Genomic DNA, 27,542 nt, shown 5'->3' on the forward strand with positions numbered 1-27,542 from the left:
CTTATTGGCTTCTGTCACCACCCCTCTCCTCTCCTTTCTTATTGGTTTCTGTCACCACTCCTCACCTCTCCTTTTCTTATTGGCTTCTGTCACCACCCCTCTCCTTTCCTTTATTATTGGCTTCTGTCACCACCCCTCTCCTCTCCTTTCTTATTGGCTTCTGTCACCACCCCTCTCCTCTCCTTTTCTTATTGGCTTCTGTCACCACCCCTCTCCTCTCCTTTCTTATTGGCTTCTGTCACCACCCCTCTGCTCTCCTTTTCTTATTGGCTTCTGTCACCACCCCTCTCCTCTCCTTTTCTTATTGGCTTCTGTCACCACCCCTCTCCTCTCCATTCTTATTGGCTTCTGTCACCACCCCTCTCCTCTCCTTTCTTATTGGCTTCTGTCACCACCCCTCTCCTCTCCTTTACTTATTGGCTTCTGTCACCACCCCTCTCCTCTCCATTCTTATTGGCTTCTGTCACCACCCCTCTCCTCTCCTTTCTTATTGGCTTCTGTCACCACCCCTCTCCTTTCTTATTGGCTTCTGTCACCACTCCTCACCTCTCCTTTTCTTATTGGTTTCTGTCACCACCCCTCTCCTCTCCTTTTCTTATTGGCTTCTGTCACCACTCCTCACCTCTCCTTTTCTTATTGGTTTCTGTCACCACTCCTCACCTCTCCTTTTCTTATTGGCTTCTGTCACCACCCCTCTCCTTTCCTTTATTATTGGCTTCTGTCACCACCCCTCTCCTTTCCTTTATTATTGGCTTCTGTCACCACCCCTCTCCTCTCCTTTCTTATTGGTTTCTGTCACCACCCCTCTCCTCTCCTTTCTTATTGGTTTCTGTCACCACCCCTCTCCTCTCCTTTTCTTATTGGCTTCTGTCACCACCCCTCTCCTCTCCTTTCTTATTGGCTTCTGTCACCACCCCTCTCCTCTCCTTTCTTATTGGCTTCTGTCACCACCCCTCTCCTCTCCTTTCTTATTGGCTTCTGTCACCACCCCTCTCCTCTCCTTTTCTTATTGGCTTCTGTCACCACCCCTCTCCTCTCCATTCTTATTGGCTTCTGTCACCACCCCTCTCCTCTCCATTCTTATTGGCTTCTGTCACCACCCCTCTCCTTTCCTTTTCTTATTGGTTTCTGTCACCACTCCTCACCTCTCCTTTTCTTATTGACTTCTGTCACCACCCCTCTCCTTTCCTTTATTATTGGCTTCTGTCACCACCCCTCTCCTCTCCTTTCTTATTGGCTTCTGTCACCACCCCTCTCCTCTCCTTTTCTTATTGGCTTCTGTCACCACCCCTCTCCTCTCCTTTCTTATTGGCTTCTGTCACCACCCCTCTCCTCTCTTTTTTTTTTATTGGTTTCTGTCACCTCTCCTCTCAAATGGCACTTTCCTCTCCCCATCTGTTTGATCCCCTCCCTCCTTCTTTCATTCATTCAGTCATTGTGCTTCAATTGACTTAATAGTTACACAGCTGAGGTAAAATCGTAAACTCCAATGATAAGGTAGGAGTTTAAAAAGAGTCACTGCTTTGCTATTTAAAGTAATGGAGGTGTTCCCAGGCATGACCATACAGTGTTATTTGAATGTCTATTTGAAAGGAAAATATTAGGAGTCCTGAAATAATAATAATGGTGGTAGACACAACATGACATGATTAGTGGTGCTCACATTAATATAGGTGCAATGTAAATTTGCCAACTAGGAGCATAGCTGATAAGGGAGATTCCTATAGGTGTCCCCAACCCAGTGATAGCTGTTTTTAAGCCAGTAATTGCTGTAATAAACTGTGCACCGTGTGTAATCTCACTCTACCACATGTACTCTGTCAGTTTAAGTTAAATGATCACAATATATAATACAATCTTCTCTATTGACTAATAACAATGATTGACAGGAGATAAAAGTCAGATCCTAGGGGCTATACATAAATAAAGCAGTACCAAAGGAGCTACCCCTTAATGTCAGAATCTATCCCCCCACTGGGACTTAAATTCCCAGCATGATACTGCCACTGTTTGCTATTTTCTCTTCACATCAGTATTATTCCCCCGCAGGCTGGTCATACCCCACTGTCACAGTTCAGTACAGGGGAGGGGCGCTATGACATGTACTTTTTCCGGGTGCTATGGTTCCATGCTACTCCTCTGTATCTATCTATCTATCTATCTATCTATCTATCTATCTATCTATCTATCTATCTATCTATCTCATATCTATCTATCTAATATCTATCTATCCCTTATCTATCTATCTATCTATCTATCTATCTATCTATCTATCTATCTATCTATCTATCTCATATCTATCTATCTAATATCTATCTATCCCTTATCTATCTATCTATCTATCTATCTGTCTATCTATCTATCTCATATCTATCTATCTATCTATCTATCTATCTATCTATCTATCTATCTATCTATCTAGCACTTTGAGTCCTTTCGGAGAAAAGTGCTTTATAATAACATTATTATTAATAATAAAGCTTTCTATCCCATATCTATCTATCTGTCCCATATCTATCTACCTCATATCTATCTATACCATATCTATCTATGTTATATCTATCTAAACCATATCTATTTATCCCATATATATCTATCTATCCCATATCTATCTATCTATCCATCCATCTATCGATCTATCTATCTATCTATCTATCTATCTATCTATCTATCTATCTCAAAAGCACTTTGAGTCCTTTAGGAGAAAGGCGCTATATCAATAACATTATTATTATTAGTAATATCTATCTAAGTATCTATCTATCTATATATCTGTCTATCTATCTATCCCATATCTGTCTGTCTGTCTATCTATCTATCCCATATATATCTATCTATCCTCTATCTATTCCATCAGCGGCATTTTAAGAGAGGAGGGGGGCCAGCGTGCAGACTCAGGGCCTGATTCAGACCCGGTCGCAAGCGCTGAGCGCTCGCAACCGGGTCGAAGGTGGCCCAGAGCGCATGCGCACGACTGCAAGTAAGCCAGATTAAAAGTTTCTAACAAAATAAATTTTTTCGTGTCCATTTAAATAATATCACGGATTTCCCAATTGCCCTGTCAAAGACTTGTTCAACAGAGTTAAGGCCCACAACAATCCAGGCTGTAAATATAAATAGTTTAATAGGGGTAGAAAAAAGGCTGATGTAAGAGTTCATCTGGGGTTTATGTCGCAAGATATGATACAATTTTTGGGTGGACATCGTTAGTGGATTATCTTGATTGTTTGTAGGCAGCTCATAGTCATGTAGGTGGAGAAAGGATATCAAGCTGATCCCAGCGAGAAAGCCACCCTCCAACTTAGTGTTTGCATAAGTCTCGTCACTATGAATCCCTCAAGCATTGCAGGTGGGCAGCGGTGCTCTAAGCAGTAACATTGAAGCGTTTCACTAGCCCTATTCCAAGTAAAAGTGTGAAAAGCTTCCTCAAATGCCATAGTATCCCTTTTGTGGGCAACAGAATAGGAAGAGTTTAGAAAGGGTAGAGGAATCTAGGGTATAAGTTCGTTTTCACTTAGTTAGGTCTCCCCAAGTCAGGCTTGCCTACCCTCCCGATTTGGCCAGGAGCCTCCCGATTTTCGGGTGCCGCTCCCGACCCCCCGGAAAGGCAGGCAAGCCTCCCGGAAGTCTCCGACCCTCCCCACCTCCCCCCTGAAAAAAACAGAAGTACCCGCAGCGGGGGGCCCGGTGACGCGATTCGCGCAGAATCGCGTCATCGTGGCCCCGCCCCCCTGCTTCACAATGCCGAAAATCACGGCATTGTGAAGAGGGTGCGGAGTCACGATGGCGCGATCGTGCGGCCCCGCCCCCGGCTCCGCCCCCAGTGTGACACAAAATGGACGCCCACCCCCGGCTCCGCCCCCAATGGCCGGCCCCGCCCCCCGCTATTAGCCGACAATCAGCTCCCTCCCGGAAGGCTGGAGCTGACTGTCGGCAAGTATGCCCCAAGTAAGAGAGCCAGAAAAGACCCGCCCCTCCTTGTCCTCTGTCTTTCTCATCTGTCCCTCCTGTTCCCCCTCCCCCTATCTGTCTCTAATCTCTGTCCCTCCTGTTCCCACTCTCCCTGGTCTCACCCTCTCTCATCTCTGCCCCTCCTGTTCCCACTCCGCCCTGTCTGTCTCTTTCTCATCTGTTCTTCCTTTACTAACTACCCCATCTGTCTCTCTCTCTCTCATCTCTGACCCTCCTATAACCACTCCCCAACTGTCTATCCCTCATTTCTGTACTCACTCCTCCCATCTGTCCCTCTCTCTTTCCTATATCTTTCCATCCGTCTTTCTCTTATCTCTGTCCTCGCTCCATCTTGCCCTAATCACTGCCCCTCCCCAGTGTGACAATGTAATCTTTCTCTCCTACCCCCATTTATCTTTGTCCCTCATCAATGTCCCCCTAAAACACTGTCTCTTTCTCATCTATGTTTCCTCCCAATCTCTCTCACATCTCTGCTCTCTCTATAATATATACTGTATATACAGTCAGGTGCATAAATATTGGGACATTGACAGAATTTTCATATTTTGGCCTCTTTGTCACACCTAGAATCAACTCCAGACTTTTTACCTGCTTAATTGATAATGAACTAACGAGGGAATAGCCCACACCTGTCCATGAAATAGCTTTTGAGTTGATAGTCCCATTACTTTTGGCTCCTTAAAAAGTGGGAGGTACATATAGAAACCGTTGTAATTCCTAAACCGTTCACCTGATTTGGATGTAATTACCCTCAAATTAAATCTGAAAGTCTGCAGTTAAAGCACACCCTGTTTGTTTCATTTCAAAGCCATTGTGGTGGTGAGTAGAGGCCAAAATATGAAAATTCTGTCAATGTCCCCAATATTTATGCACCTGACTGTATATATATATAAATATATGTTTCTCCTTCTATTCTATATCTATTTCACCCTACATCATCTCCACGTAGAACTATTTTGTCACATCAGGGACTATTTTATAAGATAGATATACCACTCTAGGGTGTGCAGTCCCTCTCTGATATACGCACGCCTTGGATGGTTGAACGCACTAAAGCATGCGTATATCATACCGCGCCCTCACATCCTAGAGTGGTGTATCTATTACATATATCAGCAGCTGATGGCCTCCTGTAGCTGCTCTGGTGCCCTCTGCCATCTTCTCTGGGCACAGCTCCCTCCAGTAAGACCGTAAAGGGGTAATCTGTCTTACCATGTTGGAAATTTAAATAGTTCAATAGGGTTAGAAAAAGGGTGATATAAGGGTTCATCTGGGGTTTATGTCGCAAGATATGATACTATTTTCGGGTGGACATCTGTAGTGGTTTATCTTGATTGTTTGTAGGCAGCTCCTAGTCAGTAGGTGTACCCACTCCCCATCTGTCTCTCCATCATTTCTGTACCCACTCCTCCCATCTGTCCCTCTCTTTCCTATCTCTGTCACTCATCTGTCTTTCTCTTATCTCTGTTCTCGCTCCATCTTGCCCTACTCACTGCCCCTCCCCCGTGTGACAATGTCATCTGTCTCCCCTACCCCCATTTCTCTTTGCCCCTCATCACTGTCCCCTGAAAAACAGGCAGAGACCAGGAAATCTGGATGTTTTAAAGTAAAAGTACTAGATCACTGTACCTCACCACTCCTACCTCTCCTAACTTCCTGCTGCCGTTTCGAGGCTCTCCCCTCCCTCTGCTTCTTTGTTTAGCTACAATTCCATACCCCATTTAGCAATTATATTACTAAACCTCCTCCATCAATGCATGGCTCGGAATCGGTATGTAATGCTGGCTTTCGGGATGCCTACTGCCAAGATACTGACAGTGTCATCCCGATGGTTGGTATACAACAGGGGTTGGGTAAGTATACTTACCCTTCCCACTTCTCCCCCTAACCGTCCCTTCTTGTAACCTAACCCTCCCCACCCCGCACTCTTATCCTCCCCATTAGTGCCTAAACCTAAGTCTCCCACCTTCATGCCTAAACCTAACACCTCCCCATAGTGCCTTACCCTACCCCCCATTTTACCTAACTCTAACCCTCCCCCCTAGGGGTGCCTAACCTTAACCTCCCCCCCAATACCTAACCCCGTTATGCTACCTAAACCTAACCCACCTTGCCTCCCCCACAAGTAATGCTAAAGGCGCCCCTGACTTACCTCATTTGGGCAGATGTCCTACTGAATTGCGGCATCGGAATTATAATAGGCATCAGTATTTCAACGCCTATCTTGAGTACCTTGTCGGGCTTCCCCCGTCAGGATTTAGACCAGCGGCATCAAGGCCAATGGTCTACTACCTACATCTCATAGCTAAATACATCGGTGATGTCTGGTACAACCTCAGAGTTTATCATACTTCGGCCCTAATTCGCCCCTCTTTCATCTATAGAAGAACTCTGCTGTGACTATATAAAGATAGGACTATAATTCTATTGTAAAAATCTTAGATTGAGAAATGGTGCCACATAGGAATTAATTCAAAGTTGACTGTAGATATTGTGGTTGCATCAGGGCGGGTGCAATAAATGAGACAGGAATGGTACTATGGAGAGTATGGAGGACAGATTGAGGGGGGGAGGGGTATTGTGACAATTACTAGTTGTGAGCCTTGGTTACGAAGTGAGTAGCCAAATAAAAAGTTACAGTCATCAAACCACATCATTATTAAGTGCTATATTGTTTATTATAAATTGGATGATGCAGGAACTATAATAAATTATAGGGATATTGTAAGACAACGAGGAGGTCAATGACACTAAGTTCACAAGGCCATGGGCTGAGTGCTTATGTACAGTAATGGATGGTCAAGTTGGCTTATAATATTATACAATAATAATTTGACAGTAGGTTGTATGTTATTCCTAATGAACATTGAAGTTAAGGGAACCAAAACTCACTATTTATACTGATTATTATTTACAGTTTTAACATTTGTTAGCATCATTTATGTATTAGGTATAAATTAAGACCAATCCCTGACATCTCTGCTTTTCTCCTGTAGTGAACTTGTTTTCTGGATGTCCACATCCTTATTGGATTTGCATTTCCAAATTATGATGAGTAGATCTCTACTGCCTGCCAGCCCAGAGAGTAACCATTAATGACAGATGAAGATGATCCATTATACCACGTGGTAACCTGAAGCTCTGGCCAGCTCTTCAGAAAGGATGCCATTTCACTGGGCCATCATGCTGCTCGGAGTCTTTTTCATTCGACTCGTTGCTGGATATGGATTCAGGAATTGCATTCAAAAGTATGAGAGTGAGAACACTTTCTTGTGTGTAAACCGCTTGGAGGTGAAGATACACAGCATTGTGTCTGACCTCCCCTACACCACCAAGAATCTCACCATATTGCGTAACACAATCAAACTGTTGCCGCGTGGCAGTTTTGGACACTTACCCAATCTCCTGAACCTGAACCTACTAAGGAACAACTTGCAGACTATTAAACTTGGAGCCTTTGAGGATTTGGCACTTTTAAATTATTTGGATTTGTCTTATAATAATATATCCAGTCTATCCTCTGGGTATTTTGTGGACTTGAAAGCTTAACTCATCTTTATCTCCAACAGAATTCGATTGCCGTTATACATCCTGATATATTTAGCCCACTCCTCAGATTAAGAAGTCTCAATTTGTCAAATAATTGCTTGACCAATTTCGCCAAAGTTGTACGATCCATCGAACCTTTGACAGAACTTAGAAATCTCACTCTGTGCAGTAACGAAATCGGAGTTCTGTCCCACACTAACAGACTCCCAAGCAATTTGACTACACTTTTCCTCTGCAAGAACCATCTACAGGATTTGAACTGTCAGGTTGATTTCTTGGTTAATATCACATACCTTGACCTCTCATACAATAACCTGACCTCATCATCCTTGCAAAATGTAAGCCTGATAAATATTAATTATTTAAATATAGCATCTAATCCTAACTTTGACATACTGAAGTTTCTGGAGAAACCCAGCCTACAGCCAGAAAGAATAGATTATTCTGGTTTAAATTTAAACACTTCAGGTAAATTAAGTGCAATATGTAATTATTTAAGAAGCAAACATTTTTCAGATTTAAATTTGCTTAATAATGGGATTGGGAATTTAACGAAGAACATTCTTGAAAATTGCAGCCTGAGCAACACAGCGGATTTGTCGAGGAATAGGCTGAAAGGCATCAATTGTGTGACATTCATGAAGCAGTCAAACATGGAATCTTTGATTGTGGAACATAATCTCTTAAAGAAGTTGGAGAACTGCTACAATGCCTCCAAGTTTCTAAAATTGACAACAATTTCTTTTCGATATAATAGAATATGGTCAGTATATTCCAATGCTTTTGCCTATGCTCCTAATTTGAAAAACCTATATTTGAACATCAATAATATAATTTTTGTGAACAAGAATTCTTTTGCTGGTTTAGAAAATCTGAGGACATTGCATTTAGATAATAACTTAATAACAGATTTATATAACAACTCATTTAAGGATTTAAGAAATCTTGAAATCCTTAATCTCAGGAATAACAGGGTGTCCGTTATCTTTAAAAATGTTTTCCATGACCTGAAGAATCTTGTCATATTGGATCTCGGAGGTAATAAGATTACACGGATAATAAATGGGTCATTTCACGGACTGAATCATCTTTCCAAGCTGTATCTGGATAGAAATCAGATTAAAATAATTAGCTCAGAGATGTTCTATGGTGTGGAGACAACATTACAGGTTCTAGACCTGATGTCAAATCAACTTTATTTTGAACCAACGAGAAGTACTTCACCTTTTTCTAAACTTCGTAATGTCTATGATTTGAAGCTCCAGAACCAGCAACCATACGGTTTAATGGTCATCCCCAAAGGGTTCTTCACAGGATTGACCTCCTTACGATCACTTTATCTGTCGCAGAACAGACTTACGCACCTAACTTCTGATGTATTTGATGAGCTCAGACAGTTGACGCACCTCATTTTGTCGGAAGACTGTAATGGAGTCCAAAAATTCTCGCCAGGAATATTTAAGAACCTGGTTAATCTACGATTCTTGGACCTGGAAAATGATTGTCTACAGACTTTGGACAAAGATATTTTTTCAAACCTCACCAATCTGAGAAGACTTCAGCTAACAAAGAATGCTTTACGGTATATAAATGTACAAATCTTAGAAAACATGACCAGCTTGAAGTATCTTGACTTATGGAAGTGTCCACTTACATGCACCTGTAACAATGAAGAACTGCAAAGGTGGTTAAACCATTCCCAAGTGCAGGTTGTGTATGCCTATAATCTAACATGTCCAAACAACCCAAATGTTTACTTTCATGATTTTGATATCCATGTCTGTGACCTTAAAATCAAACTAACACTTTTTTGCTGCACCTCTTTCATGTTGCTGTTGTTCATAGTCATACCATTAGTCTACAGTAAGTCCTATTGGCGCATCAAGTATAACTACTTCCTGTTTCTCTCCTGGCTACATGAACGCTGGAATTCTGACAAGGACCTGTACAAGTATGATGCATTTGTGTCCTACAACACTCAGGACCAGGAATGGGTGTATCAAGAGATGTTACCCATGCTAGAGAGCTATAACCTTTCTGGAGGCCTCCGACTTTGCTTGCACCACAGAGACTTTCAACTAGGCAGAGACATTGTAGATAACATTGTGGACAGTATCCACAACAGTCGGAAGACCCTATGCGTGGTGAGCAGGAGTTACCTCCAAAGTGAATGGTGCTCCATGGAGATGCAGTTGGCCAGCTATAAACTGTTTGATGAAATGAGGGATGTTCTTGTCTTAATATTCTTAGAGAATATCCCAGACAAAGAGCTCTCCACCTACCACAGGATGAGGAAGGTGATGCTGAAGAAGACTTACATTAGTTGGCCGCAAGAACCTGAGGCCCAAAAACTGTTTTGGGCCAAACTTGTAAAAGCATTGAAGGGTAGCAGCACAGAAGATGTTGAGACAGGTTATTGAGCAATGATGAGGAAAGCCCTCTCATGACAAGCTGATGTCTCTGTGTGTTGTCTCTTCTTTTACCACCGATAATCCATTTGGAGCCTACTAACAACTGCAGTGCAATGTATTGTAAGATATTGTGTTATAAAAGGCACAGGTAGCATTTTTGGTGATGAAAAAGTTCTCTTTATATATCAACTTTACTTCAAGTTGTTACCATCGGGCCTGATTCAGCGATGTACGCTATTGCACAGTAGCTGTGTCTTTGCACGCAGTGGCTGTGTGATATTATGCCAATGCCGCAAGAGGCGTCTTGTGTGACTAGACGCTTCCTGCGGGCTTGTGTGATCCGCTGCATCGGATCACTCTGTGAGAACATCGATCATCGGAGTAACCATTGGGTCCTCAGAATGTCCGATGTTTTCACGCAGCTGAAACCAGTGAGGTTACATCCAAGGACATAACTACTGGCTTCAGCATGCCCAGAAAATGGGATAGACATGTTCCGTTTTCTGGGATGCTATCTGGTGCTGCGCATGCGCAAACCATTAGGTGCGTACAACTCTGAAACAGACGCATAGTGTTTGCAGCCAGATTATTTCATTAAAAAATAACATTTCAGTAAGTGGTTGTCCAATATCAGACCAACTTTCATTTAATTGACAGTTTAGTTATGGAAAGCATTTTGGACTAAAACACCTTCATCTTAGACTACAACTAAAACTTACGCCAAATAAATAAACGCACAAGTGAACATATGTGTCTTGCACTTCATTAAGTCTAAGAAAATAATGCAGACCTGTGATGAGAAATCTGTTATTTCTAATTATATCTGCAACATTTAAGATTAAAAACTATGGCCCTCATTCAGAGCCGTACGCTCTGAGCAGAGCGCACGCTCTGAATGAGGGCCACCCTCCATAAAAATGGAGCGTCCTCCTGGACGCTCGTATAGCTGTGGGTCACCACCCACAGCCTATACGAGCGTGCAGTTTGATGGCCGCGATGGTCGTGACCATCGCGACCATCGAAACTGCGAGCCGGAGCCTGCGGTTGAGGTTTTCAACCGCAAGCTCCGGAGTGATTTTGGCTCTATCAGAGCCAAAATCACTCCCACTGACATCACTAGTGATGTCAGTGGGCCGGCTTCTGACGGGAGGCGTTCCCTTAGGAATGCCCCCGTCAGGGAGGCACGCCCCCGGCACGCCCACCAAAGGGGGCGTGCTGTCAATCAACATCGACAGCACGCCCCCTTTGATCAGACACAACGAGCGAAGGAAAGTCCTTCGCTCGTCGCGTCTGGCGCATGCGCACGACGGAGCTCCCTCCGTCGTGCGCATGCTCAGTGCAGAACATCGACCCACTTGCGAGCGGACAGCCGCTCGCGAGTGGGTCTGAATCAGGGCCAATGTTATAACTCACAGCAAACAATTAGATGTTTGTTTTAATCAATCTAGTGCAAATTAGCAAACATTTATTTATTTTTATTTATTTATTAACAGTTTCTTATATAGCGCAGCATATTATGTTGTAAAAAAAAAAAATAATGACAGCACAGCAGCAAGAAACATCCGCACGGCAAAAATAAAATAAAAAGCTGTGGTTATAAAGATATAATATATATATATATATATATATATATATATATATATATGCAGCTAAGGTGCAGCACTCCCTTATAAAAAACCACACAGACCACCAGGGTGTGGTTTTTTATAAGGGAGTGCTGCACCTTAGCTGCATATTCAATCCTTTTTGTGCGGGCACCCCTGCAGGATATGTATCGTTTTTTGGAGTGCCGGACCTCTTGAACTGTATATATATATATATATATATATATTTAATCAATAAAACTAATTAATGTATTTATTAAAAAAAAAACAATTGTAGCAACATTGTGTATCTGAATATATTATTACTTGAACCACATGCAAGTAAAAAAAAAAAAATGTACAGAAAAAAGTGTATCAATGACCCGATGCAGATGTGTACGCTAACGCCATTGCAGCTGCGATCCCTTAAGCAGCGGCTGTGCCTTAATATGTAAAAGTCGCAGACTGCGAGAAATTTAATCAGACACCCAACTGCGGCTTTTGCAAATCCGAACATCTTCGTACAAAGTCGCAGCGTTGGTCGCAGATCCTTCCATTATCTCAGCTCTGAGTAACCCTATGGCTGCGGGAAATGAGGCACCAGTGCCTCTTTTACTGCATACGGGATCGCAGACGCAGACTGTGACGTACCCCGTACTTTGCCGCCACTCCGTTACCTCCCCTAAATGCTCCCTGACTGTGAATCACACTTACAGTAAAAAGTCACAGCGGGGAACTACGGTAATGTATCTTGACGCATGCGCAGTTTCACTGAGACGCATGCACAGTTTAACGATAATCGCACGTCTGCGTATATTTCGGCATAGTGTACATCTCAGAATCAGGCCCCCAGTTTGTTATTGCCACCAGAGAGATGTAAGACCCTATGGGGCCGATTCTCAGCCAGTCTCAGCGGCGATGTCGGACGCAGTGGAGCAATGTTTTTCATCTGCCCAGTGCCACTCAGACGCAGGCGTCCCGATTTTGTTTGTACAGAGTGGCAGCACAAATTTAGGCGCACCATTGCAGAAATGAGAAAGGCGTACCTGGATGGTGACCGGCAGGTAACAGGGGAGTCAGATACAAAGATGCACGGAGGTGTTGCTGCTTGTGGGAGTGTTGCATGTGCGTCATCGAAAGTGGTTGCAAACAGAGACGCTCTTAAGATGGCATTAGCCATTGTAGCCAAAGGGCTACATATTGCAGATTGTACTGGGAGAGTGGTCCCAGATCCCTACCTGGTAACAACCACCTGGTCATGTGCTGGCTGATGACCGCTCATGCGCAGTAGGTCCAGCAACAAAAAAGTAAAGTGATCCCTGTGTGTGTGTGTGTGGGGGGGGGGGGGTCAGGTGTAATAACAAATGGGCAAGGGAAAGGGAGAAGCACTAACACATACTGTATATACAATATCACATACACATAAACACATACATACACATATATACATATATACACACACACTAACACATACACAGTAACCAGAACACACACTAACGTATACTGTATATACAATAACACATACAGTATATACTGTACACATATACACATATATACACAATAAAACAGTATGCATACACTTACATTCTTTGCAGCCACTGCATTAGGCCCCGCCCCCTCACGCCATAATGATGCGAGTCGCGGGGCATAAGGGGGTGGGGCTTGTCATGTTGGCTCTGCCCCCACTTTGGCCACGGTAGAAGGGGGAATTGGTCCGTTGAGGGGTTTCTAGGTACTCAGAACCCACTTGTGTGCTCTAGTAGTGGAGGCCCCTCTGTGTGTGGGGGCCTAGGGACGACCACCCCTGTTGCCCCCCTTTAATCCGGCCCTGGATTTAGGTATTCTAACCCTTACCCTAACCGCATCCCACCCATCTCAGAGCCTAAACCTCCCCCTAGTGCCTAACTTTCCCCTCCCACAGCATAAACCTCCCCCTAGTGCCTAACCCTAACCTTCCCCCTAAACCTAACCTTCCCCCCTAACCCTAATACTTACCGCCGGAATGTGTTGGGATTCTGACCATCGGGATTCTTCTTTGGGACCCCACCATTCTACTGCGCATGAGTAGTCTATATGCGAGCAGCCTTTACCTGGGAGAGATCGTAGGGATCCTTATCCCGGAAACTATTGCAAAGATGGCGTTAGCTACCGGGGCCAAGCTCCAGAATACTTCACAGTTCGGAGCTTGGTAATTTGCCAATTACAGCGAAAACAAGAAAAAAGTAAGCCTATTTGTTGGGGCACACTTAAATGAAATTTCATGATTAATGAATTACAATATAACTTTTATTAAATACATGTAAAATTATAAGAGGTATTTGTACAAGAAAAATTGTATAAGGCGAAAATATTTAAACAATTTCTGCATTCCACTGGACACACTTAGAATTAGAAATCAGTGAATCTATTTTAGTAACGTATTATGTGATTATTACCATGGATATTGGTATATTAGTTACACCATGTGCAGTCCTATATTCCACATCAATTAGTGCAAGTCACCTACAGCACCTGGTCTTCCTAGGTGGTCTCCTATACAAGTACTGACCAGGCCTATTACTATATCGCTACCAAGATTAGACGAGTTTGGGTATAATCAGTAAAGTATGGCTGTAGGTGTATTAAGCCACCACAGATATGTGAGGAATCGACCTTGCACAAGGTCTAACCATAAATATATAAATGTAGGACTATCACCTTTGGAGAAGTCCAGTTGATTAAGAAACAGGTTTCAAAAAAAGTAATGCATGAGCATACCTTAGTTGTAAAATTATAAACATAATATAGTACATTCACATATTTAGGTGTAAGCTCAGAATGATAATATAACCACCAAGATGTCACATAAGGTTAGTGTATCCCAGATCAATTGGTATCTAAACAGATTCTATTAAATACATTATTAGGATGACCTGCTGAATAGAATAGCCTGGCCTGATAGATCTCCAAATAAACGGAGTCAATACATAAGATTAATCACTCAGCCACATACATGAAGTCAATACATAAGATTAACCTCTCTCATAAGAGTGTATACAATGCAATATGAGCACCAATCTGTGCATATACAGTAAACCTTCAAGTTTGAAAATAAATATGTTTAGGTACACATATGCCAAAATCTCATTGACCCAACAGTCTCATAACCCATAGGACCCTCAGTCTTAAAACACATAGAATTAAGCATATCAGTGCTGAAAACTCATCACCTCAATTAACACCATGAATTAATTGAGATGATGAGTTTTCAGCACTGATATGCTTAATTCTATGTGCTTTAAGACTGAAGGTCTTAATTTGCCAATTAAGCAGCGGCCATAGAAACCTATGGGGGTTACTTTTGTGATCAAAAACAATAGATTGTGGTAAATATCTTCGATGCCTGCTATGGTACTTTCAGTGACACGCCTGCTACACTCCCACGAGACACAACATTGGTGTGTGTCAGTTTTGCAATCCTCCTGTTACCTCCCACGAACACCCAGTTTAATTCCTAGACCCTGTGTTAAAATCTGTGCTAAGACTCTGCACAATCGGGATGCATGCGCTGTGCGACTCAGACGCATGCGCAGTAGAGAAAACAACGGCCAACTGCAAGCTTATCACCAGTGTGCCCACCTTTGAATCAGGCCCAATATCTGATACACTGTGATTATCGTACACTCATTTACTCACTGTCCCCGCTCTTGTTGCACCAGCACCATTCCCCAATGGTTCCTCCTTCACTCATCAACCTCTCTCATCATACTCATCGTCCCCTATTTCCTTCCACTCTTTATACCTCTCTTTTTCTGCCCTAACTTCCTTATTTACTCCCTCTATCATCTTCACTTCAATTCTGGCACACCTCCTTTCCCCTCTTGCCTCCCCCACTGCCTCCTGTTCTATCCCCATTTCTACCACCCTCATTTACCCCACTACACCTCAGTGCACCATCAACCATTAGCAACCTTATTCCTATTCCCTGTCTTCTTTTACTGTGCCTACTGGAATGCCAGATCAGTTTGTAACAAACTGGATTTTGTCAATTAATTGTTATAGCTCTGATCCTCTCACCCTTCTTACCATTGCTCCCTCAGTTGGGGGCCTCGCTCTCCCCCACACCCTTTATCCCAGTGACTGACAAAGTGGTGTAGTGGGAGTTCTTCCAGGTCCTACCCTGAACTATCATTCTGTTTTTCCTCCTTTTGAGGTCTACTCTATCTGCCTCTTCCACCCTATTCACCTTCATGTCGCAGAAATCTACCTCCTGGTCCCTTCTCCTACTTCTTAGACCTCACTAAATGGATCTGTTCCCCCAACCACTCGAGCAGTCCACTCACTAACTTGATCCGGTCTTCTCACATTGTTGTGAAGTCTCTGATTTCATTAATTTTCCCCTCCCTCACTGACCACCATCTTTCCTTTGGTCTAGCTCTTTCACTTCACCTCCTCCTTCCCTCCCGCCCAAGGTACAGTAAGATTACCAAGTTGCTTCTCTTGAACCCACCCTCTTCTTCTCCCTGGATACCCTTCTCTCTCCCATCTCTATTCTTTCCTGCCTTGACCATCTTTCTCAGTTTACAACTCTACCCTCACCGGGTTTGCTCCCAATACCTGACACTCTAAATCAGGGGCAGATTGGGAGTTTAAAGTGGCCCTGGAAAAGTCCCCTATGTGTGCACCGAAGGCAAGCACCCAAAAAGGGGGCATGGTCTTGAGACAAGGGCTATGGATTTGTACTTGCGAACCATTCTCCCCTCGTTTCATAATGCTGGGGGCATGGCCACTGTTCCAGGAACTGATGGGTATGCCCCCAGTCCCTCTCTTCAATGAATAACCAGAGCGAGCATGTGAATGAGTATTTTCTTACATATATGATTGAGTCAGTATTCTCTATTCATGCAGGAGATCACATGGTCTGGAAGCCGCCTGTTTATGTAGGAATAAAGCCAATGTCATCAACATGTAATGGCTATAATAAAGTCTAGGGGGTCTATTTACTAAGCAGTGTTAGGAGACAGAGTGAAAAGTGATAAGGTGCCAGCCAATCAGCTCCCAACTGTCATTTTTCAAACACAGCCTGTCAGATGACAGTTGAGAGCTGATTGGTTTGGAACTTAATACTTTTCACTCTGTCTCCTAACACTGCTATGTTCAATAAAGGAAGAGAGGGGTACCATGAGATGCTGGAGGACTGGAAGGTGAGTATGGAGAGGGGCTTTACTGGGCCAGTACCGGCAGTGCCATTCCTGGTACAGGTGGCTGCAGCCCATTTTGCCAGTATAGACCAGCAAAATGGGTTATTCAATAAAAACAAGTGTAAAGATATTAAACACTGCTCAAGTGTATATCCTGTTCAAAAGCCTTGGAGTGCCGCTGACTTGTATCTTGTATCATTTGGCATTTGCAGTTCCCGGGAGGGCACCCAGTTATTTATTTATAAGTGCCAGTCACTGGTGGAAAATAAAGAGAGATAAAGAGACAGGGAGAAGAGATAGAGACAGGGAGAAGAGAGAGAAAGAGACGGAGAAGTTAGAGGCAGGGAGGAGAGAGAGAGAGAAAGAGAGACAGGGAGAAGAGAGAGGACAGACAGGGAAAAGAGAGTGAAACAGGGAGAAGAGAGAGAGAAAGGGAGAGACAGGGAGAAGAGAGAGACAGGGAGAAGAGAGAGAGAAAGGGAGAGACAGGGAGAAGAGAGAGACAGGGAGAAGAGAGAGACAGGGAGAGAGGGAGAAGAGAGAGACAGGGAGGAGAGAGACAAGGGAAGAGAGAGAGACGGAGAAGTTAGAGACAAGGAGAAGAGAGAGGGAGAAGGCAGAAGAGAGAGAGAGACAGGGAGAAGAGAGAGAGACAGGGAGAAGAAAGAGAGACAGGAAGAAGAGAGAGACAGGGAGAGAGGGAGACGAGAGAGAGACAGGGAGGAGAGAGACAGGGGAAGAGAGAGAGACGGAGAAGTTAGAGACAGGGAGAAGAGAGAGGGAAAAGGCAGAAGAGAGAGAGAGACAGGGAGAAGAGAGTGAGACAGGGAGAAGCCAGAAGAGAGGCAGACAGGGAAAAAGAGAGACAGGGAAAAGGGAAAAGAGAGAGATAGACAGGGAGAAGGCAGAAGAGAGAGACAGGGCGAAGAGAGACAGGGAGAAGGGAGAAGAGAGAGACAGACAGGGAGAAGGGAGAAGAGAGAGACAGGGAGAAGGCAGAAGAGAGGGACAGGGAGAAGAGAGAGAGACAGAGAGAAGGCAGAAGAGAAAGAGAGACAGAGAGAAGAGAGAGAGACAGGGAGAAGGCAGAAGAGAGCGAGACAGGGAGAAGAGAGAGACACAGGGAGAATAGAGAGAGAGAGAGAGAGAGAGGGAGAAGGCAGAGAGAGAGACAGATAGACAGGGAAAAGAGAGAGACATGGAGAAGGGAGAAGAGAGAGAGAGACGGAGAAGAGAGACAGGGATAAAAGAGAGCGAGAGAGACAGGGAGAAGGGATAAGAGAGAGAGACAGACAGACAGGGAAAAGAGAGAGACAGGGAGAAGGGAGAAGAGAGACAGACAGGGAGAAGAGAGAGAGACAGGGAGAAAAGAGAGAGATGGAGAGAGAGAGACAGGGAGAAGAGAGAGAGACAGGGAGAAGGCAGAAGAGAGAAAGGCAGAAGAGAGAGAGAGAGACAGGTAAAAGAGAGACGGGGAGAAGGGAGAAGAGAGAGACAGACAGGGAGAAGAGAGAGAGACAGGGAGAAAAGAGAGAGACGGAGAGAGAGAGAGACAGGGAGAAGAAAGAGAGAGACGGAGAAGAGAGAAAAATGTTGTGAGTAAATGACTGACCGTTTACCCAGTCTCTGATCCTGATAGATCACACAGTAACATCTGACACTGCAGGGGCAAAGCCCGGGCCTAACGAGTGATGGAGGAGACCCGGACCAGCATGCCTGACATGAGCTTTAACTAGGAAGGCAGGCCAGGTCCTCAGTCAACTCTGGTTTTGGCGCCGGGGCCGGTAACTAGATTCCAGAGCCCCAGCAACAAGCAGAGTTAAGAGAGGAGGAGGTAAGAGGAGAGGAGGGAAGGGGAGGGAAAGGAAGGGTCCACCCCACTCTACTCTGGCCGGACCGCCCCCCCCTCCCTTCCTTGTTGCTGGCTCGCAGCCGGCTGCAGCGTACTGCCATAAGTGCCAGAAACTACAAGGGAGGCATGGGCCCGCGTGCCCCCCTGGATCCGCCCAGACGTGCATCTGTAAACTAGAGCCGAGTCATCAGGGAAAGTTCCCGCTGAAGTCTACGGCCAATCCGCCCCTGCTCTACATACACATAAAAATGTTGGAGGAAATCACAGGTTCACAATGACTACTTCGATTTAAAACATGTGCTTTATAGCACCATTCTGTCTCACGCTAAACAATCATACTTCAAATCTCTTATCTCCTCCCAACCCCTTATCATATGCCACTTCTTTGCTATCTTCAACTTTCTATCATTCATTAACATCCTACCTTTCCACCCAGTGCTCGAAATGGGAATTTAGAGGTGGGGGTATGGAGATTTGACTCTCCCACCCACCCCACCTCTCACTCTCCTCTCTTACCCCCCCCACTTCTCCCTGCCTGAACCCCCCTCTCTCATCCCCTGCTATTCTCTCTAACAGAATCCCCCTGCAAGCCCCACTCTCTGATCCCCTCTTACCTGCTATGCTGCATCTAGAACTGAGCCGGGGCCCGGGAGAATTGGGTCCCTGCTGCACTGCAGTATAGTCACCCCCGGAAGCCAGCCAATCCCAGGTCGCTGGACTAACTCATCTGCAAAAGAAGGGGAGGATTTTTAAATTTGGCGTCAGCCGTGAGCCAATGAGAAGCTGCCACTTGGCAGCTTCTCATTGGCTGGGGCTCTGTGAGCCACAAATGGTTGGCTGTCAGTGCCGTTGCTTAATACTGGAATACAGCCGAGACCTGAAACTCCCGGCTCCGTGCCAGCGCCGCCGCCAATAGAGCTGTGTCCCCAGCGGGACACCTCTCCACACGCTGCTGTTCCAGCGCTGGGATCTCATACTTGATCCTAGCGCTGGTACATTTTCTGCAGCTAAAATGAAGTGGCGGTGGGAAGTGGCGGTATATCATACCGCCGTATACCGCCCCACTTCGACCACTGTTTCCACCCTTGACTGGGACCACCCATTACCAAAAGTCTAGTTTTGCCTTTGTGGTTAAGAACACCACAGCTTGATGGCACAAATTGTGTCTTTGTGCAGTGCTCACCTCCATGAACACCAAGTGAACAAGGGGAGCAATGGCGCATTTAGCCCTGTCCATTGGTTATTTTCTTACACCTAATCTCTGCATCTCCCAGATATAAAAATAGGAGCATGTTAGTAAGCCAAGATATTAATCAGAGAAGCCATATCATTTGCTCTGATGCAGTATTTAATGAGATCAAAACAGCAAAAAAGAGAAAAAAATATATTTTATAAAAAGGGATAACGTTTTATAAACCATTACTGACAGTTGGTAGCAATACTCCCTAACCAGGCTGTAACTAGCAATCACTGGGTTGGGGGGAGGGGTCTGCGATGGATAGTACCCCCCACTCTGCTATTTTATGAATGAGAGTGTGTAGTGGAGTCTCTATCACCATGAAACAGATAACCCAAATTGGGCATCAAAATGGCCCCCACACATGCTCAGAAGAACATTCAGTAGCAGCGGCCTATGGGGCAACACTGGGCTCCTTGTTACTACTGAGACTGCATGTCAACCACCTGGGCAGTAACAGCCCTGTCCCTAACACTACTGCAGAAACGATTTGACCTTTGTTGCCAAGTGTCCCTAATTTCCCATATTTTTCAATATTTAATAAGTTCACTGTTAAGCAGGGGTGTATCTAGGGATCCAAGCGCCCCTGGCAATGTAATGGATTGGTGCCCCCCCCCATGCAGTGCCCCCAGTAGTAACCCTCCAGTAGCAATCCCCCTATACTGCATTGACCCCAGTAGTAGTCCCCCCTATACAGCGCCCCCAGTAGTAGTCCCCCCCTATACAGTGCCACCAGTAGTGGCAACCCCCCTAAATTGCCCCCAGGAGTGGTCACCCCTATACAGAGCCCCCAGTAGCAGGCACCCCCCATAAAGTGCCCCCAGTAGCGGTCACCCCCTATTTCAGTGTCCCCAGTAGTGGCCATCCCTATAGAGTGCCCCCAGTAGTGGCCACCCCTATACAGAGCCCCCAGAAGCGGGCATCTCCCCCATAAATTGCCCCCAGTAGGGGCCACCCCCTATGTCAGTGCCCCCCTACACACACACACAGAACCTGATCCCCGCTCCTGACGCGACCGCCGCTGTCCAGTCAGAGTCCCGCCCGTTCTTCTCCAGCATGGGAGAGACGTCATAGGTCATGACGTCCCTCCCATAACATGCTGCGGGGGGAGCCGGCACATGGAGCTCAATAGTGAGCTCCAGTCGGCTCCCTCCGCGGACGACGCAGCAGCAAATGAGAGTCTTTCTGACTCTCATTAGCTGGCTGCTATTACAAACACACAGCCGCCGCTGGCGGCTGTGTGTTTGTAAACTGTGTAGGGAAGACCGCTATCATTACGGTCTGCCCTACACTTGTGGAGCCAGGGGACTTGTCCATCCCTTGGCTGCTGGTGGCACTGCCGGATGGCGCCCCCCCTTTGGTCGGCGCACCTGGCGAGTGCCATCCTGGCCAATGGGTAGATACGCCCCTGCTGTTAAGTTCTTATTTTTCTGCATTATATGCAATTCTTACCATTAATTTGTCTTTTCCAGGCTTTATAAATGAATATGGGGCCTAGTCATCATCGAAGGCCGTATGGCCTCCGATGATGAAGGATTGATCTCGCTGTGAGAAATACTTAAGTATCCAACTTGCGGCGGGGGAAACTTTGCATCAGAGCAATTCGTTATTGCTCTGGTGAGGGGACAACTGCTTCGAAAAGCACCTGTCCCCTTGGTTAGTATCACAGCTACAGAAGTAGCTGCACTACTTACCTCCTCCCCGTCGGCCTGACCCGAGATCACGCATGCGCACAGCTGCAGAGGAGTTAGTGAGGAGGCGGCGGAGGGATCCACTCAGATGATGATGAATAGCACGGTAACTTAAATATGTGGAAACTAGTGTTTCTGCATGGTTACCGGGCCATTTATCATTTGATGAATAGGCCCCTATGTATTTAAGACAGATAAAATTGAAAAAAAAGCACATTTAACTTGGCCCCAGATTGATCAGCAACGAGTGATATTCTTGTTATCACTTAATACTAAACTTAAATGGTGCTCCAACCAATCAGATCCTGTCATGTGTTTGAAAAATGACAGGAGCTGATTGGTTGGGGCACCATTTAAGATTAGTAACGAGTGATAACAAGTAGGGGTGTGCACCGGCCACTTTTCGTGTTTTGTGTTTTGGTTTTGGATCTGGATCTTTCTTCGTGTTTTGGATCTGGATTGGTTTTGCCAAAACCACCCTTCCGTGTTTTGGGTTCTGGGTTTTGTGTTTTGGATCTGTATTTTTTTTTAAAAAAGCATAAAAACAGCTAAAATCACAGAATTTGTGGGTTTTTCTGCTCCTATGCTATTATTAACCTCAATAACCTTAATTTCCACTCATTTCCAGTCTATTCTGAACACCTCACAATAGTGTTTTTATGTCCAAAAGGTTGCACCGAGGTAGCTGGATGACTATGCTAAGAGATACGAGTGGGCGGCACAAACACGTGGTCCATCTAGGAGTGGCACTGCAGTGGCAGACAGGATGGCAGTTTGAAAAACTAGGCCCCAAACTAAACATAATGCAAAGAAAAAAAAGAGGTGCAAGATGGAATTGTCCTTGGGCCCTCCCACCCACCCTTATGTTGTATAAACAGGACATGCACACTTTAACAAACCAAACATTTCAGCGCCAGGGTCTGCCACACGACTGTGGCTGAAATGATTGGTTCGTTTGGGCCCCCACAAAACAAGCTGGCAATTAATCTGTCCCTGCACAAACTGGCTCTACGGAGGCAAGATGTCGTCCTCATCCTCCTCATCCACCGATTCCTCACCCTCTTCAGTGTTGTGTACATCCTCATCCTCACAGAGTATTAATTCGTCCCCGCTGGAATCCACAACCACAGGTCCCTCTGTACATTCTGGAGGCTGGTCTCCCTGGAAGAGTTGATAATTCATTTTATGAACATCATCTTCTCCACATTTTGTGGAAGCAACCTCCTACGCCTTTCGCTGACAAGGTTCCCGGCTGCACTAAACACTCTTTCGGAGTACACACTGGAGGGGGGGCAACTCAGGTAAAATAGAGCCAGTTTGTACAGGGACCTCCAAATTGCTTCTTTTTCCTGCCAGTACAGGTATGGACTGTCTGACATGCCTACTTGGATGCTGTCACCGATGTAATCCTTTAACAGACAGACGCACGCTTGTCGCTGCTGCTTTGAGGATGCAAGTGCGGCTACAGCCCACACAATTCACAAAGACAGAAAAAAAGAAGAATATTTTTATTGTTTGTGGAGCGCACTTTGAGGGTTACACCACCCTTTAACAGACAGACGCACGCTTGTCGCTGCTGCTTTGAGGATGCAAGTGCGGCTACAGCCCACACAATTCACAAAGACAGAAAAAAGAAGAAGAATATTTTTATTGTTTGTGTAGCACACTTTGAGGGTGTCACCACCCTTTAACAGACAGACGCACGCTTGTCGCTGCTGCTTTGAGGATGCAAGTGCAGCTACAGCCCACACAATTCACAAAGACAGAAAAAAAAAGAATATTTTTATTGTTTGTGTAGCACACTTTCAGGGTGTCACCACCCTTTAACAGACAGACGTACGCTTGTCGCTGCTGCTTTGAGGATGCAAGTGCGGCTACAGCCCACACAATTCACAAAGACAGAAAAAAGAAGAATATTTTTATTGTTTGTGTAGCACACTTTGAGGGTGTCACCACCCTTTAACAGACAGATGCACGCTTGTCGCTGCTGCTTTGAGGATGCAAGTGCGGCTACATCGCACACAAGTCACAAACACATTAAAAAAATAGTTTTTTATTTTTTGGAGCACTTTGAGAGTTACACCACCCTTTAACAGACAGACGCACGTTTGTCGCTGCTGCTTTGAGGATGCAAGTGCGGCTACATCGCACACAAGTCACAAACACATTAAAAAAATAGTTTTTTATTTTTTGGAGCACTTTGAGAGTTACACCACCCTTTAACAGACAGACGCACGCTTGTCGCTGCTGCTTTGAGGATGCAAGTGCGGCTACAGCCCACACAATTCACAAAGACAGAAAAAAAAAGAACAATATTTTTATTGTTTGTGTAGCACACTTTGAGGGTGTCACCACCCTTTAACAGACAGACGCACGCTTGTCGCTGCTGCTTTGAGGACAGTATCATATGCAGTGACAGTAGACTTGTCAGAAATTGTTGGCACGTCCTTCAGTCCGGACCAGATGTCCAAACCAGCCCTTGACTTATGACACAGGCGCACGCTTGGCGCTGCTACTATGTTGATGCACATGCGGCTACATCACACACAAGTCACAAACATATTAAAAAAATAGTTTTTTATTTTTTGGAGCACTTTGAGGGTTACACCACCCTTTAACAGACAGACGCACGCTTGTCGCTGCTGCTTTGAGGATGCAAGTGCGGCTACAGCCCACACAATTCACAAAGACAGAAAAAAGAAGAAGAATATTTTTATTGTTTGTGGAGCGCACTTTGAGGGTTACACCATCCTTTAACAGACAGACGCACGCTTGTTGCTGCTGCTTTGAGGATGCAGGTGGAATCTAGACGGGATTTGGAACCGGGGACACACTACCTCCATCAATTGTCTAAATCCCACTGCACTAATGGCGGATACCGGACGCACGTCTAACACCAACATAGCAGTCAAGGCCTCAGTTATACGTTTTGCTTCAGGATGACTGCTGTCGTACTTCATCCTCATCGCTAGGGACTGTTGGAGGGTCAATTGTTTAGTAAAAGTAGTGATGTTCCTACTTCCTCTCTGGGATGATGAACAACTCCCAGCAGCAGCAACAGCACTAGGAGGAAGTGGTTCTTGATCTTTCCCTATTTTATTTTTATCGGAGAAAGTTTGGTCCTCCATTTATGTTATATTGATATATACGTGCGGCTAAAGCGCACACAAACACAGAAAATATTTTTTTATTTTTGCTGGAGAGTAGTGCACTTTGTGGGTTACACCACCCTTTAAGAAATGAGCCAGCCGGCTCTTTACTTATGGGACAGAGGCGCACGCTTGGCGCTGCTCCTTTGTTGATGCACGTGCAGCCACAGTGCACACAAGTCGCAAACACAGAAAATATTATTTTTTTTGGTTTGGTTTGGAGTGTACTTTGGGGGTTACAGCAGCCTTTAACGGTCAAGCCAGCCGGCCCTTTACTTATGACACAGGCGCACGCTTGGCACTACTTTGTTGATGCACGTGCGGCTACTGCGCACACAATTCACAAACACAGAAAATAATTTTTTTTTTGGTTCGGACTGGAGTGTACTTTGGGGGTTACAGCACCCTTTAACGGTCAAGCCAGCCGGCCCTTTACTTATGACACAGACGCACGCTTGGCACTACTTTGTTGATGCACGTGCGGCTACTGCGCACACAATTCACAAACACAGAAATAATTTTTTTTTTGGTTTGGAGTGTACTTTGGAGGTTACAGCACCCTTTAACGGTCAAGCCAGCCGGCCCTTTACTTATGACACAGGCGCACGCTTGGCACTACTTTGTTGATGCACGTGCGGCTACTGCGCACACAATTCACAAACACAGAAAATAATTTTTTTTTTGGTTTGGACTGGAGTGTACTTTGGGGGTTACAGCACCCTTTAACGGTCAAGCCAGCCGGCCCTTTACTTATGACACAGGCGCACGCTTGGCAATACTTTGTTGATGCACGTGCGGCTACTGCGCACACAATTCACAAACACACAAAAATATTATTTTTTTAGCACTTGGGGGAGCACCACTGATGGACAGAGCACCCCCTGGACAACACTACAGCACCCCTATAGGACTGGGACACTGCACAGGACTTTGGAGTGGACACAGCCCCTATGGAGAACTGACTGCACAACACAGTCCAGCCAGCCCCTATGGACTTTGAAGTAGTGGACACAGCCCCTATTAACAACAGCAGCACAGCACAACACAGCCAGCCCCTATGGACTTTGAAGTAGTGGACAACAGCAGCACAGCACAGCACAACACTACTCTGCATTACACTACACTACACTACACAGCCAGCCCTAACTCCCACCCTCCCTCTTCACTGTCCACAGCCGAGTGAGAAAATGGCGCTGACACGGGTACCTTATATAGGATCCAAAACCCGCGAGACTCGGAAGGCGGGATGATGACGTTTTGCCTCGATTTCAGATCCGAGTCAGGCGGGAAAAGTCGAGCCTGACTCGGATCTGCCTCGGATCGGGGGGGCTCGGGGGGGTTCGGATTTCAGAAATCCGAACCCGCTCACCCCTAATAACAAGATTATCACTTGTTGATAAATCTGGGCCTTAATTCCTTAAACATGATATACTTGGATTTGTAGTGCTTAAAGAACCACCGAGACAGACATGACTGTACATCTCATTGATACTTCCATTCCATATATTCTCCTAATTTGCTTAATGAGAAATGTAACTGTACCCAAAGGCTCTGACTCCTTACATTTGCATGTTAAAGAACACAAGGCTCTCAGGAATTTAACTTGAGCTTCATTCGCCTGTAGATAAGCACAACTACATAAGAGCAGACACGTGATTTGTTCTGGAATCTCCTGGTAATTTCCTATTATGAGTAAACATTAAATAATAATGAAATTAATATGTTTTGCAGAGTTCCTGCTTTGAAAGTTAGTGCTTTAATCTCTTAGTTGTGCAAAGTACTGTAATTTGCTAATTATATTGTAATAGACACTGCCTGTGCTGTAGATAACAATAATAATAATAACAATAATAATAATAATATGCAAATAATTATAAGTATAATATCATAATTATATAATATATAATTCTTAGTATAATATAATTCTTAGAAGTAGTAACTCCGATATCTACTGCGGGATTGGGTACGGGATCCCAATGGTCAGAATTTCAACAGACTTCTGTAAGTATTATAACCCTTCTCCTAACACAGCACTCCCGCAGCCTAACCCAAACCATCCCCCTAACCCACCCACACACAGCCTAACTCTTACACTCCCATCCTGCAGTCTAATCCTAGCCCTCCCTCTAGTGCCTAACCCTAACGCCCCCCCTAACCCACCCTTAAGCAGCCTAACCCTAACACTCCCATCCCGCAGCCTAATCCTAGCCCTTCCCATAGTGCCCTAACACTCCCCCTAACCCACCCACACACAGCCTAACCCTAACACTCCCATCCCGCAGTCTAATCCTAGCCCTCCCCATAGTGCCTAACCCCAACCCTCCCCCTAACCCACCCTCACGCAGCCTAACCCTAACACTCCCATCCCGCAGTCTAGTCCTAGCCCTCCCCCTAGTGCCTAACCCCAACCCTCCCCCTAACCCACCCTCACGCAGCCTAACCCTAACACTCCCATCCCGCAGTCTAATCCTGGCCCTCCCCCTAGTGCCTAACCCCAACCCTCCCCCTAACCCACCCTCACGCAGCCTAACCCTAACACTCCAATCCCGCAGTCTAATCCTAGCCCTCCCCATAGTGCCTAACCCTCCCCCTAACCCTAGGTCTCCCTCTGACCCTAAAACTTACCTTCACAATCTTTCGGTATACTGATAGTCGGGATCAGTGGCGTAACCACAGAGGGTGCAGTTGCTATGGGGCCTACCACTTGGGGGGGTTCCAGCAAGCAATCTGCACCTTTTTTTTTTTTTAAGATTAGGTCAGTATAATTTTTATTATTTTAGTAAAAGCTTCTTTAATCCTTCGGGTTTCACTGGGAGTCCCGTACAGAGGAGAGCTAGAGCCGCAAGCGGCAAGATTTCAAATACTCGCGAGATGATGAGGTGCTAGAGGGTGACTGAGAGTAGTCAGTGAGGTGCTAC

The 27,542-nt window shown here is 45.2% G+C and overlaps 1 protein-coding gene across 1 annotated transcript; it reads left to right on the top strand.

Annotated features, from left to right (window-relative positions):
* The first annotated feature begins 7,134 nt into the window (after positions 1 to 7,134).
* On the top strand, positions 7,135 to 10,045 carry LOC148481597 (uncharacterized). Its single transcript, XM_088453198.1, is given in 3 exon segments — positions 7,135 to 7,501; positions 7,504 to 9,924; positions 9,927 to 10,045. Coding segments are annotated over 3 exon segments (2,838 nt in total). The 3' UTR covers positions 9,977 to 10,045.
* The last annotated feature ends 17,497 nt before the right edge of the window (positions 10,046 to 27,542 follow it).

This window comes from Taudactylus pleione, unplaced genomic scaffold (genome assembly GCF_031769625.1).
Source record: "Taudactylus pleione unplaced genomic scaffold, aTauple2 ptg000572l, whole genome shotgun sequence".
NCBI classification, from domain to species: Eukaryota; Metazoa; Chordata; class Amphibia; order Anura; family Myobatrachidae; genus Taudactylus; species Taudactylus pleione.